Source organism: Anolis sagrei, chromosome 1, assembly GCF_037176765.1.
Source record: "Anolis sagrei isolate rAnoSag1 chromosome 1, rAnoSag1.mat, whole genome shotgun sequence".
NCBI classification, from domain to species: Eukaryota; Metazoa; Chordata; class Lepidosauria; order Squamata; family Dactyloidae; genus Anolis; species Anolis sagrei.
This window is the reverse complement of record NC_090021.1, coordinates 226,913,019-226,927,388: the sequence shown is the minus strand read 5'-3', so window position 1 is coordinate 226,927,388 and position 14,370 is coordinate 226,913,019. Positions and strand designations below refer to the sequence as shown.

General features: G+C 40.9%; 1 protein-coding gene across 1 annotated transcript in view; it reads left to right on the top strand.

Moving 5' to 3' along the window:
* The window catches only part of IGFBP2 (insulin like growth factor binding protein 2), an 86,446-nt gene extending 73,004 nt beyond the window's left edge, over positions 1 to 13,442 (top strand). Inside the window, exons 2-4 of the mRNA XM_060773950.2 lie at positions 1,708 to 1,907; positions 6,750 to 6,890; positions 9,342 to 13,442. Coding sequence (XP_060629933.2) covers positions 1,708 to 1,907; positions 6,750 to 6,890; positions 9,342 to 9,509 — 509 coding nt within the window. The 3' untranslated portion in view covers positions 9,510 to 13,442. The remainder of the gene's footprint in view (positions 1 to 1,707; positions 1,908 to 6,749; positions 6,891 to 9,341) is intronic.
* Positions 13,443 to 14,370: the final 928 nt, after the last annotated feature.

Below are 14,370 nucleotides of genomic sequence, written 5' to 3'. Positions count from 1 at the left end.
GGATTTGAACAGCTCTTGGAAGTAGAATTAGGGGTTTTTTTGGGGGGGGGGGGGGATTACATTAGGCCATGTCTGATATTTTAAAAATCAACAGACTTTGTACAATTGATTTTGGTTGCAGAATGCTTGAGATAATTACACTGTTTGCAAATAACACAGAAGTGGTTTTATTACACTTTTTTCATGACAGGAACGACTTGAAAACTTCAAGTCACTTCTGATGTGAGGGAATTCGCCGTCTGCAACAATGTTGCCCTGGACATTTGGTGTTTTACCATCCTTGTGGGAGGCTTCTCTCATGTCCCCACATGGAGAGCTGGAGCTGAGAGAGGAAGCTCATCCACGCACTTCCTAGATTCAAACCTGTGACCTGTTGGTCTTCAGTCCTGCTGGCACAAGGGTTTAACACATTGCATCATAGAACCATAGAATCAAAGAGTTGGAAGAGACCTCATGGGCCATCCAGTCCAACCCCCTGCCAAGAAGCAGGAATATTGCATTCAAATCACCCCTGACAGATGGCCATCCAGCCTCTGTTTAAAAGCTTCCAAAGAAGGAGCCTCCACCACACTCCGGGGCAGAGAGTTCCACTGCTGAACAGCTCTCACAGTCAGGAAGTTCTTCCTCTTGTTCAGATGGAATCTCGTCTCTTGTAGTTTGTAGCCATTGTTCCGCATCCTAGTCTCCAAGGAAGCAGAAAACAAGCTTGCTCCCTCCTCCCTGTGGCTCCCTCTCACATATTTATACATGTCTATCATATCTCCTCTCAGTCTTCTCTCCTTCAGGCTAAACATGCCCAGCTCCTCATAGGGCTTGTTCTCCAGACCTTTGATCATTTTGGTCGCCCTCCTCTGGACACATTCCAGCTTGTCAACATCTCTCTTCAATTGTGGTGCCCAGAATTGGACACAATATTCCAGGTGTGGTCTAACCAAAGCGGAATAGAGGGGTAGCATTACTTCCCTAGATCTAGACATCACCGGAGGCTCCTATAAATTATTACACTCAGGGTTTTTTTCTTTTTTGAAGTACTTTTCTCTTTCTTCATACTACAAATGGGAATTATGTTCTGCACATTTAGCCAAATTGTTACCTGTGGTTCAGACATATATGGATTCTGATCTAAGATTAATAAACTAATAGTTAGATAATTTGTGCAATCAAGCACTGAAAAAATGAAACTTACTAAGGAGTGAGGGGGAGGTTGTCTTCTGGAAACAAAAGTGATTCCCACTCCTTATTTTGCCCACATGCCAAGATAACTTTTCACATCTTGCATTGCTGGTATTTTCCTTATATGTGATTTAACTGGAATTTATGGGCCCCAAAGTAGCCTGTGAAACTTTATAAACTTTTATCCTCTGCATTTGGCCCAACCCACTTCATTTCATTCTTTTATCATTTTATATATTGTGCTATCATGTTATTCTTATTATTTTATTGTATTACTTCGTTATTGTTTAGCATTTTATTTGATGTTATTGTCTGTTGTATGTATTTTATTTTGCTTTACTGTAATTATTTGGGCTTGGCCTCATGTTAGCTGCCCTGAGTTCATTCGGGGAGATGGTGGTGGGGGATAAATAAAGTTTATTATTATTATATTATTATTCTCTTCATGTCATTGAAAACATATGTACAAAACAACTGCAGGTTGTCACCCACACAACTAATAGCTTCCTTCCTTCTCCTTTCTTGCCCATGTAGAAACCGAGGAACACCCTGAAGGATCTATTGCAGAAAATGTTGTGGATGGTGTGACCAGTGTGGTGAGTGGATGGATAAAGCCCCCTAAAAATGGCAAGGAAATTGCTGTAATTCGTGACAGGGTAAATGAACAACAAAAGCAGATGGGCAAGACTACTAAGCATCACCATCTCATGGAGCTACGCCCACCGACTTTCAGGGTGAGTTGATGGAAGACTGAATGTGTTAAATAGTAAGCTGTCCCCAAGTATCTCTTTTGGTTCTTCTCCAACAGCTGCTGCACAACCATGCGGCTCACAATGATGGTCCATGGATCAGTGCTGGTCCGCAAATTATCAACTGCCAGTCCACTATGAGTTTACAAGAAAAGGTTGCAGCCAATTAGTACCAATATGGTACCATTTCTTTGCACACTAGGAAAAATAATTGCTGCCCCCCCCCCCATCCAAAAGATTAAGAAACACTGCTCAACACAGTGTATGGGTGTTGCACTAGGACCACCACTTGGCAGGAACTTTCCTTAAAATTTTATCCCTGTCCCACTCTGTTAGCAACCTGAAATAATGTTTTAAACAGGAGACCTGAAGACCTTTCTTTTATCCTCCATGCTTCATTTCTGAGGTTTTTGGTATTCAGGCCTTGTTCTTCTGGGAATATATTTGCAAAATGGGGAAAATGAATGAATTAATTAATCAATGAGAAAGATTAAGTACATAGTAGAAGGAAACTAATATATGAACTAAGGCCACACATTTGTTGCTTGTCATAAAGTCCTTGCTCGCAAAAGTTACTGTAACATTCCTTGCCCACTTAGCTACTTGTGTCTGATGCTCCTGATCTTCCTTTTAGCACTTTCTTACATCTCTTGAGGAGAATGTTCTACATGGCTTGTAACACAACCTAGCCCTTCCTTCTAAAATCTGTCTTTTTCAGTGTGCAGGTTATTTAAAAGAAATCTAGAAACCTCTCCCTGATACACACATACATATCCCCCCCCCCCCCCACACACACACACACACCTGCAGTTTAACCTTGTGGCACAGTGGGTTAAACCCTTGTGCCAGCAGGACTGAAAACCAACAGGTCACAGGTTCGAATCCCAGGAGAGCGCAGATGAGCTCGCTCTATCAGCTCCAGTTCCTTATGTGGGGTCATGAAAGAAGCCTCCCATAAGCATGATAAAACATCAAAAACATCCGGGTGTCCCCTGGGCAACATCTTTGCAGACAGCCAATTCTCTCACACCAGAAGAGACTTGCAATTTTTGAAGTCGCTCCTGACACAACAACAAAAAAAACCTGCAGTCTGAAACCAATTAACCAGTTAAACGTATCACAGTTTGTGAGAACTAAAGAGTGTTATGATTTGAGTTGCATATTTAAAGGTCCAAATTGTCTTCCGGTCACAAGTATAGTCATAGTGGTTCATACCAATGAGTCTGAGGAAGGGAGTGCTCAAATAGGTGGTTGTGTGTAGCCATTTCTTTTTTAAAGTAGCCATGTTATGGAAATTTACAATGTTTGACATGGCTTTAATAATATTCAAGTTTTCTTGTGAATGAAACCAGAATCCATTTTGGCTCCCTTATTACAGTGACTCTACTGATTACTTTCTGTTTCAAGGCACAACTCAAAGTGCTGGTTATGGCCTCTGTGTGGCTTGGGGCCAGGCTCTCGGGAGGACCACATTTTCCCACATGAGTCTGTCTGGGTGTTGAGATCTTGACTCTGGAGTTGGCCTTCTTGATGTTTGCTCCCACTCACCATAACTCACTTCCTAGAAAGGCTAAGCTGGCTCCCTCCTTGCTCTCATTTTGTCAAGACTTTTTTTTATTCCAAAAGACATTTGAATGTTTAGACTTTAATAGTCTGCTTTCCTACTTTTATTTCTTGAATTCCAATGGTTCTGTTTTAAATTGCTCTTAATTGTATATGTGTTAACAAAAAAAAATCTTCTATGTTTTATCTAGCCTTATTTTTATTAATTTGTTTAAACGTTTGCAAGATTTTGTTGTGCAGAAATCCTTTCGGTGAGCAGCACTAGGAGCTGTCCATCTGGAAGCACACTTTGATGAAGATCCTACATCACTTCAGCATAGCATAAATATCCAGTAGCATAGTTGTGTTTCTGCAACAATGTTGATAAATGAGATGTACAGTTAGGACCCCCATACCTGTAGGGGATATGTTCCCAGCCAGAGCACAGTTACATCATGGATACAACCATAAATTGTTCAATTATCTCACTTCTTGTCTCAGCCTACCATAGAGTTGTGTTGGGGGACCTAGGAATTTGATATCCTCCAATTTAACTCTTTGGTACATTCCAGGAAAAACATAGAATTGCCTGGAAGACTGAGAAAATTGCATGGAGAGACTATTTTCCCGCATGTGTGAGTAAGTGAAACCATGGCTTATTTATTTATTTTCTTCATTTAATGAACCCCCACATGGGTCAGTGGGGGTTTATTAGATGAAGAAAATAAATATATATTGTAAGATAAAAGTATTAATATTATATACACTCCTATTGTATATTATGCTGATGCTTGTGTCAGAATCATAAGAATGCATGATGTAATGGAAAAGGACAAGGGAAGAAGATTCTCTGAATGAGATTGAATGATTTTGACAGGAACTAGGAGGAGAGCTTTGACACAGATTTGTCAGTTGGGATTGCACTTGGTGTCATCATCCAGAGTGCAGAGATAATTCCTCACAATATATTTTCTCTTTTGTCATGTGGCCTTCTTCTCTCCTTCCCTTCCTCCCATACCAGCCAAGTCAGTCATAACTGGTAGTGACTAGCCATCTCTGCTGCTCCTACAGCCATTCCTCTAGGATCCTCCCCCCCACCCTCCATGGAGCTATGCTGCTACTATTACTGCTGCTACATAGGATTTCCCCCTCTTCTCTCTCTTCTTTTTGTTGCCACACTCACATTGGTCTAGTTGGCTTCATTCTCCCCTGACTGGCTTGATTCCAAACTGAGTCTGAGTGGCTGAAAGGATGCTTTCTTGGACAGAAACTGGTGGACTGGCGTGTCAAAATTGGTTTTGAGAGCCTCTCCAAAGCTGTTGTAGGCTCTGTGTGTGCGTGTGTATTAGGGATTTGGCAAGCTAACTGTATGTGGGTGGCCTTTGTGTTCATAAAAATTGTGGGAAGGGAGAGAGAGAGTGGGCAGACAGAAAAGAGAAATGCTAGTGACCAGATCAGATAAGACACGTAGCTTAAGAGATGTTGTGGAATCTCTTCTACGTGAATACCATCAGCCATCCACCCAAAACATCAATGCAGTGGTATCTCTTAGAAGAGTCAGAGTCCCACTGATTCAACAAAGCAGAACTCTACTAAGGATTGCATAAATCTGTTGGGAGTTAAAATATATTTACTATGGAGGGAGACCCATTGAATATATTGACCTTGCTTCTGCATCTTCATGCGCAGGACTTTGATGTTAAGGTTGGGTCATAACTGCAGTGGTGGTCTTTTAAACCATATGTGCCACATAGAGCTCAGCCATTACATTGTGTTTCCTGGTCTGGTAGACATGCAGCATGGAGGTGACATTCTATATCCTGAGTAATTTTAAACACTTTAACTGTGGGAGTATCTCTTCATCTAAGAAAGTTGTAACATGTATAACAGGCCCAACAGAGCCACAGCAGTGGAGGAGTCTCATATGCATGACAAACTAGTTTCAGTGATGAGAATGGGATTTCATTTCTTTTCATATGCATGACAAACTGGCTTCAGTGATGAGAATGGGATTTTCATTTCTTTCTCAGTGGTAGTAAACATGAAATGCAATAAATCACACCATAGCAGTATTAAACATTTGTAATAAGTTAAAACACTGGTTTTGGACATGCTCAATGATACGATAACAATACTATAGTGTATATAAGCTAGGAATCGAAAAAGTCTATGCATGCACATGTGTGCCTTTACATGAGCTTAGAAGCTAAGCAGGGTCAGTCTTAGTACTTGAAAGGGAGGCCACTAAGGAATACCAAGTACTGTAGCAATATTGCAGAGGAAGAAACATGCAAAAAAAAAAAAGCCCTCTGAGTTTAAATATAGCTGAAAAATAGCTGAAAAAGTCCCAAAGCAGTCCTAAATATTTGCAAACTGTAGTTGAGCAGTTTCCAGCTCAATCTAAAACAGTGTTTGAAAGATAACATCCAGTTTTCTTTTCATATCCATTAATCAAATCATGTCATGTGTAGTCAGCTGTATGAACATGTACTTGTTAACCATGTTGCATCATAACTCTTTGATACTTCATTTAAAAAGCATGTTTAGTGATCTTGAGGTAGCACAACTACAAATGAAATGAACTCATGCCTTTTCATTCTCAAGCAATCGGCAAAAAAATGTTCAAAGAAATAAGATATTACATGTGTGTGATGCAATAGCTTAAAAGCCTATGGGATTTTGGGTTGCATCAAAAGAAGTATAGTGTCTAGATTGAGGGAAGTCATGGTGCTTCTCTATTCTGCTTTGGTTAGACCTCACCTAGAATACTTTGTCCAATTCTGGGCACCACAGTTCAAAAGAGATACTGACAAGTTGGAAGGTGCCCAGAGGAGAGTGACTAAAATGATCAAAGGTTTAGGGAACATGAGGAGCATCTTAAGAGCTGTGTATGTTTAGCTGGCAGAAGAGAAGATGGATAGGAGGTGTGACAGCCTGTATAAATATGTGAAAGGATGTCATAAGGAAGGGGGAGCAGGCTTGTTTTCTGCTGCCCTGGGAACCAAGACTTGGAGCAATGAGTTCGAATTACTGCAGTGAGATGCCACTGAACATTAGGAAGAACTTCCTGTCTGTAAGAGCTGCCTGAGGACCCAAGACTATAAGAAGGCCCAAGTCTGAGAGGCAGTGTGAAGCAAGATGAACAACTTGCCTTCATGTTGTGTTCCAATGGATGTCTTAGTCTAGGTGTGTGGGTGAAGGTGATTGTCATCTCTTAGTTTGACTGGAATCCCAACAACTGATTTTCTTTTCCTTTCTGCCTTGTGCTTTCTTTGCTTTTTACAGACCCCTTGCCAGCAGGAATTGGACCAGGTCTTGGAACGTATCTCAACCATGCGCCTACCAGATGAGCGTGGTCCATTAGAGCACCTCTACTCCCTGAATATCCCAAACTGCGACAAGCAAGGTTTTTATAACATCAAACAGGCAAGTCAAGGGAAGGTTTAGGGGCTTCTTCAGAAAACTATAATTTCAGACAATTGACCCAGATGGATGGGGTGGTTCAGCTAGTTGTGGTTCCAGTGGATCTAAAAAATTAAATGGGTTGGCATGGATCAGTGCAGTATTCCTGTTAGGCATTTTTTGTGAAGATCCTCCTAGAATTAGGTCAAAAGGTCTTTGGGTTGGTTATCTGCTCTGCTGCTTTTCTGCTTTGGTGGGGGGTTATGAAGAGGGAAAGGGTAATCTTTTTTAAAATCACCAGAATATTCTCTAGAACAGGTATGGGCAAACTTCAGCCCTCCAGGTGTTTTGGACTTCAACTTCTACAATTACTAACAGTTGGTAAGCTGTCTGGGATTTCGGAGAGTTGAAGTCCAAACACCTGTTTTCTTAAGAGCTTCGTTGTGCTGTCACCTCTGTGCTTGAACCCAACTTTGCATCCCTTTGAGCCATTCTGAGGCATTTCAAAAAAGAATCAAGGAAGTATGGAAATATTTTGTAGCTAAATACAGATTAACAATCTGAGCCTAAACACCTGTAAGGCACCAAATCTCAAGCAGTAAAGTCTAAAGGCAAGCAAAGATCATGGAAGCCAAAAGTCCTTTCTTTGTCCGCACCCTCCTACTAAGAGGCAAGGACCTGCCATTCTCTAGATTTTCTTGGCAAGGCAACGTTTCTTTGCTCTTTCCTCTCCCAGTCTGAAGGCCAGCTGGCATGCCCCCCACTCTTTTTTCTTGGAGATTACTGTGCTGGACATATTGGGTGTGAACATAAATGGAGGGTGTGGCTGCTTTGATGCTGTCTTTCTTTCTTTGGGGATGAAAGAGGCAATCCTTCATTCCCCTAAGGTTCTAATTACCTTGGAAGGCCCGCACCCCACAGCTGTGACTTAATCCCCCTTCAACAGAATCATTCCTGAGGGCATTTAGCAGGGCTTCTTGGAGCTTGCACATCAACACAACCTTCTCCTGTATCAACATACAGATTTATTTTAGATCAGCTCAAAACTTCAGGCAGTAGTGTACTCAGTGTGGACTTCTGTGCTGAAAATGGATAACAAACATAAGCATAGCTGCCCTAAGTCTCCCTCCAGGGGTGAGAAGAACGGGACCCAAATATGTGAAATAAGTAAATAATAAATAAATAGCCAATGATTCAGATAAGTAAATAGCCAATGGTTCGGATTAGTAATCAAGGCAAACACAAATTGTGCAGACCTTTGTAGAGACGGTGTGAGGTTGATGGCTGTGATTATTACTTGCTTCTTCAAAAGCCAGGATAGTCAACACTAATCAGAGTATTGGGACTTTCTTAAAATTTTCTTTGATTGTAGGGAATCCATGGGTGCAAGTGAATCTCCATTCCTTTGGCATAAAATAGGATTTTCAGCCACTTATCTAATGGTGTTGCATTGGCTAGTGATTTTCTCTGGAAGCCAACTGAAACAATCCTGCACAGCCTGTGTGGGTCCCCGGAAGGGTTGAGAGTATTCCTGGCTGAGTATATTTTGTTTCAGACCTGTTCCTCTCTCCTCTCCTCTTTTTGTCCAATGGAAAGAGATACCCCACCTCTTGTCTGAAGTATCAGCTGGATAAACTCTTTACCTGGCTCATTAGCTGGTGATGTTACACTACATGGTCACACTTCTAGAATCATATGCTATGGATGGCATCCAACTTTCCACTACTGATATCAAGAACCTCTGGATACTAGGCCACAATAGAAGTACTCATTCACAGTGAGAAAAGGAGTGTCTCCTAACTATCTCTTTTCATAAATTGGAGACCATTGGGGCTTTGTTTCTCAGCTTGGGGGAGAGGGAGATTCCTGGATCTTTGGTGTGCAGGTTGAGGTCTGTGGAGTTTCATCTCTAATTGTCCCAGCCTCCCAAAACAGGGTTTATCTCATTTCAGAAACAAAGTGTTTAAAGCCATGAGAGATTCAATTTAGGGAGTGGGTTATGTTTAGCTTAGATAACATTGAAAAGTGATATGAGAAGATGGAGCATGTTTGTTTTCTGCTCCTCCAAAGACTATGATGTGATGGATTCAAATCACCTAAAGATTAAGAAGAATGTCCTGACAGTAAGAGCTGTTCAAAACTGAAATGAACAAATTCAGAAGGTGGAGATCCTTTGGAGATCTTTAAACAGGTTGGATAGGCAACTTTTAGAAAGGCCTCAGTTGTGTCTCCATGCATGGCAGAAGGTTGCACTCTTGAGGTTCCTCAAACTTCTATGAGTCTATGTTTTTGGTCTCATTGTAAGCTACAGGCTGATCGAAAGCTCTGAGTATAGATTTCCACAAACTAGCAGGCACCTTGACTGAGTAGTATCACATACATTGGTCGGAAAGTAAAGTCTCTATTTTGTGTGTCTTGTTGTGTAGGACATGTTTTAAACTACTTTTTGTGTTTCCTTCTCTTCTCTATGTTTAGTGCAAAATGTCAGTGAATGGCCAACGAGGGGAATGCTGGTGTGTTAATCCAAATACTGGAAAAACCATCCAAGGAGCACCTATCATCCGTGGAGATCCTGAATGCCATCTTTTCTACACTGGCCATGAACAAGAGGATCGAGGAGCACATGGCTTGCATGTGCAATAGATGGACACCTTTTCACTCACTGGCAGGCAGCATGGCCTAGTTTCAGTGCTGGTTTTTACATGGGTTTCAATGCATCTTGATTTATTTTATTATTATTTTTCCTTTTCTTTCCAGTGGTTCCCAGTTCTTTGCGGGTCCACAAAGCTTCTCTCTTGCTTGTCTTTTTTGTGGAAGAACTGCAAATAGGCCGAGGATGGAGGGAGTGGTTTCTCAACTTTTTTTCTGAGAGCCATTGCCTCTCTTGGGTTGGATACAGCCTTGATAGTAGCAGGGCTGGTGGTGTCTTGTGAGAGGGGACTACTCACCTTTTTCACCCAGGTCTCTCCAAAGAACCAAGGTGCTCAAGCTTCCATCAGGCTAGATGAGAGAATATTACCCCAACTCCCACCCCACATACACCAAAGACCAAAGATTGTAAATACTGCATATATTGCCTGCTACTCAGAACAACCTGACCAACCTCTTCCTGCTGGTCCCATTTCGTCATTAGGTGACTTGTAGCATCCCTGAAGGGTTGGGAGAAACACTGCTCAGAACCTCTTCAATAGGAATGCTACTTTGCTTCTTGAAAGTCATGAAGGGGGTTTGTAGAGGGAGCTAGACCTTGTCACCTTCTTCTTCCATAAGGCATTGCACTTAAGGTCCATGGAGGTACAGCTCCCCACCCCATCAGTAAGTCCTTACAACCCTAGAGAGAACTTAATCCATTACAAATGGAATAACTCAAGCCATGTTGTAGAGCCTTACATTTACCCTTTAATAGGCCAGGTCCTGAACTGTACTGGTAATAAGCAAAAAAAATTAATGCTACTCTTTTCTATATTGAAAAGTTTCTTTTAAAATCAAGTGGGAGAAGAGTCAGATTTCAGGAGAATGACCCCAATTTGCATTTACCGCTCCCCAAAGAAGCAAAAACCCATATAAAACCCATGTGTAAAGCTGCAGCCAATGTCTTGCCCTCCTGGTGCAGATGACCCAGGTGAGCAATGCCTATGTTTTTTGAAAGTCATATATAGTGCTTTGTAAAGCCCCTGAAGTGAATCCAGACATATAATACACACACACACACACACACACACACACACACTCGCATATACAAACACACATGTAGGTTCATAAATAATATGTGTGGACCAGAGAAGCAACAGTGACGTTTATCTCGTTCACAAGAGAGGATCAGATTTCTCTGATACTGTTTCACACACACTCTTGATTTTGTTTCTGTGTGGATCGTGCAGGTATTGAAAATTGACTTAGGAGCTACATTGACTATGAGGTTTTCTTGTATTATATATACCAATTTATATTTACAGGACAATTGCTAGGTTCATATACTTGGCTTAATAGTTGGAGGTTGGGTGGTGGGTTTTCAAAATATATATATTGTAAGAGGGGGAAAAGCAACCCAACATTTCCTCCTTTTCAGTAGAACTTGTCAGTGTTCAGCAGGTAGAGAATTTGTGGGTTTTCTTCTTCTTCTGGGAGCCCTTGGTATCACTAGTTGCTGGAGGTTTTTTTCTTGTCAGCTACCATCTTCTAAGATAAACCCCTTCTGTGGCTAGGGATATCATCCATGGTTATCTTTCTTCCCTTTGTGAAAATGATATGGTTAATTAATTGCCTCGAGCTTTTGCCAGACCATATCCAAAATATGTGTTGACTTGTTCCAAGAGGAATAGCTTAATTTTTGCTCTGATATATTTTATTTTGAGGAGGCACAAAGCAGAGATAAGCTGTTTAAAAGGGAGTAAAAGTTAGAGCAAAATATAAGTGTTAATAAATTGGCCAGCGCAAATTACCACTGTTGGGTTATACCCCAAAAGAAAAGCTGGAAACATTGTAGGAAAACAGATCCATTCTCTATGAAGGGTAGAAAAGAGCAAAGGAGATAAAGGGATGGCCAACAATCCCAAAATCCTCATGAAGAGCATTCTCCCCTTTTTGGATAAGAGATGGTCATCTAACCTGCTGCGATAATTTCTGAATGTAATGAGGGTTCTCTCACTGCCCAGTTGGTGATGCAACTCCCTAACTGCCTTTGCCATGCATGGCAATGTTTTACCCCAATTGTTTTGGCATATCCCAAATCCATTCCCTATTTTCTCTAACAGAAACTTGCCTTAATGTTGGAAACCCATCTCCCATCCTCAACCCAGCAAAACAGGTGGGTGAGTGTGGGATATACTCAATGTTACTTACTGTCCGTTTCCAATCTATTCAGCATCCAAGGAGAACACTAGTATTAGTGCCTTGATGGGACATGTCCTCTGCCCTGCAAAGTTGCAGCTTTAGCTGTAGACTCTTTTGCAAGTTTTAGGACCATTAAATCAATGCTGCTGGGGTGTTTTCTTTCCCCTTTTGGAGGCATTCAAAATTTATAGTCCCAACATCTTGTCATTGATTTTTTAATAAATTGGTGCTATCTCTTTTCTGTTGATATCCATCAAAGATTAATTGGACTGCTTTCCATACAGATACTGCAAGCATCAGCTCACAATTTGTAGTCCTGTTTAGAAGTCACAACTATTTTTGTTCTCTATTCTGTTTTTGATTGCTGAACTATGAGAAAGCTCAAATAAATTAAATGGGATGCCAAACAAAAGTGTGCTTCAACTCTTGGCGTAATCAAAGATGTGTAACTGACCATAACAGTATAATTCTCCAATCTTTGTTTTTGTCTTAAAGTTGTCTCAATAGACCGTGCTGGATATCCATCATTGTTGATTCTCCTCCTTTGCTCAGAACTGCAGGATTTCTTATTGCAGTGTTGGTACTGTGCTTGGGGGGCATTAAGGCTCTTGCTACACTGCTATATAAAATCCAAATTATCTGCTTTGAACTGGATTATATGGCAGTGTAGACATATAATCCAGTTCAAAGCAGATGTGGATTATTTGCTTTGATAATCTAGATTATATGGTATTGTGGAAAGGGCCTAAATCTCTGCAGAATCCTGCTTCTTAATTTGTGGGAGCATGTCACTGCTTACCTTTGTTGTGCGTCTTCAGATCATTCTAATTAATGACAACCGTAAGGTTTTCTTTGCCCCGAGAGTATGTGACTTGCTCAAGGTCAGTGGGTTTCCATGACTAAGCAGGACATTAAACCCGATGTTCAAAGACATAGTATAGTGCTCAAACCATGCTGGTTCTCAATGCTTATTGTTAATCTTCTAAAGTTGTTTTTTATGTAGAATATTTGCTTCCAGGTTTTGAGACACTAGTGCAAATACTAAGAGGCCTGCTATGCTGTTTGTGCAATTTTTACATTTCTTCTCTTAAGAAACAGAATGGACAGGGGTAGTTATTACAATACTTACTGTTGGAGAACCAACTAAAAGCTATGGACCATTTCTCCTGAAAAATGCTGTTGGAACAGTTTTCAAAGTAACAGGAAAAAGGCTAAGAATATCTACTTCATGAAGTACATTTCCATTGGAAGAAAACAGTGGATGTTCTTTTGTTTATGAAAGGGCCCTATGATTCCACTTTAACTTCCATGGCTGCATCCTACGGAGCCTATAAATGGTGGTTTGGGGATTTAAGACTCCTCAGGCACAGCTCCTCTAACATCTCTCCAAATTAAAATTGCCAGGATTTCATAGGATGCAGCCATGTCACTTAAAGGTGAACTACTGTATAGTTATATGGATGGACCCAAAATGTACCGCCTGAGCAGGAAAGTAAATCTCTAGCCCCAGTACAGCCATTTATTACCAAAATGGAAAGCAGCATGTATAGGGTTCAGTTCATGCATTTGAAATTGCATGAAATTGCATCAGAAAGGCAAACAAAAGGACTGGAACAGAATTCATGCTAGATGAATTTCACTGTATGACTTGCAAGAGAAAAGCAGCTTGTTAATTAAAATGTACCAGCATATAAATCACAATGTTAAACCTCTCTGAAAAATATAGATACACCTTTCCACTTAGTTGCCTTTTCATCTTTGTGAAGAAAATTCCCTTGCCATCATGTGCTGTGTAAGTACAGAAACACAGCTGAATGCAGAGGTACCGCAACTGTGATATGCAGGAAAACCAAATTAACTAGAAGGAAGAGTAGCTGGAATTGGTAGAGCTGCAGCTCCCACATGAGGCCACTTGCAGAACTGAAGCTCGAGTTTCACTACAATCCAACAAACTGATGGAATCTGAACTTGGCATTCCCAAAATACATTTTCATTTCGCTGCCAATTAACAGGACATGCAGGAGAGGTCTGGATGCATTTTATCCAAACTGTAGCCCGCATTACCATAGGGCAGAAATTTGTGGGGTAGAAACAAATGTGAGTTAATCGTCTCATCCAGAGCACAGAAAATGAGGGGAAAGGTGGTCAATTGATGGCTGACAGAAATGGAGGTAACGGGGCACAATTGTGTTTTTATGGGTTATCTGAATTGGTGTGGTGCACTTTGTGATGGCCAACACACATTGTCTCATCCATGCTGAAGGAGGGTTTACAGAGCATTTCCCTGCCACCCAGCTGATCTACAATTGTGAGGTCTCACTGCTAAGGAAGCCCTAAACTACTTGCTAAAACACAATGCAATTGATATTTTGAGCCCACTTTAAGGCATAAAGGAACCCGGTAGCATCTATCAGGCTAACTAGCTAATTACATGTCAAATATCCCATATTCAAAATACTTGGGATGGGGTGGGGGGGGGGGTTGGTTGGATTTGGGACTTTTCCAGATTTGGAATATCTGTACTAAACTGCATTAATGTTCATAATGAGATATCCTTGAAATTGCACCCAATTCTAAACATGAAAGCCACATTTTAAATAATAACTTTGTGCATGGAACAAAGTTTGTATACATCCAAACATCAAAAAGCAGAAATGTTCCTACATCAGCT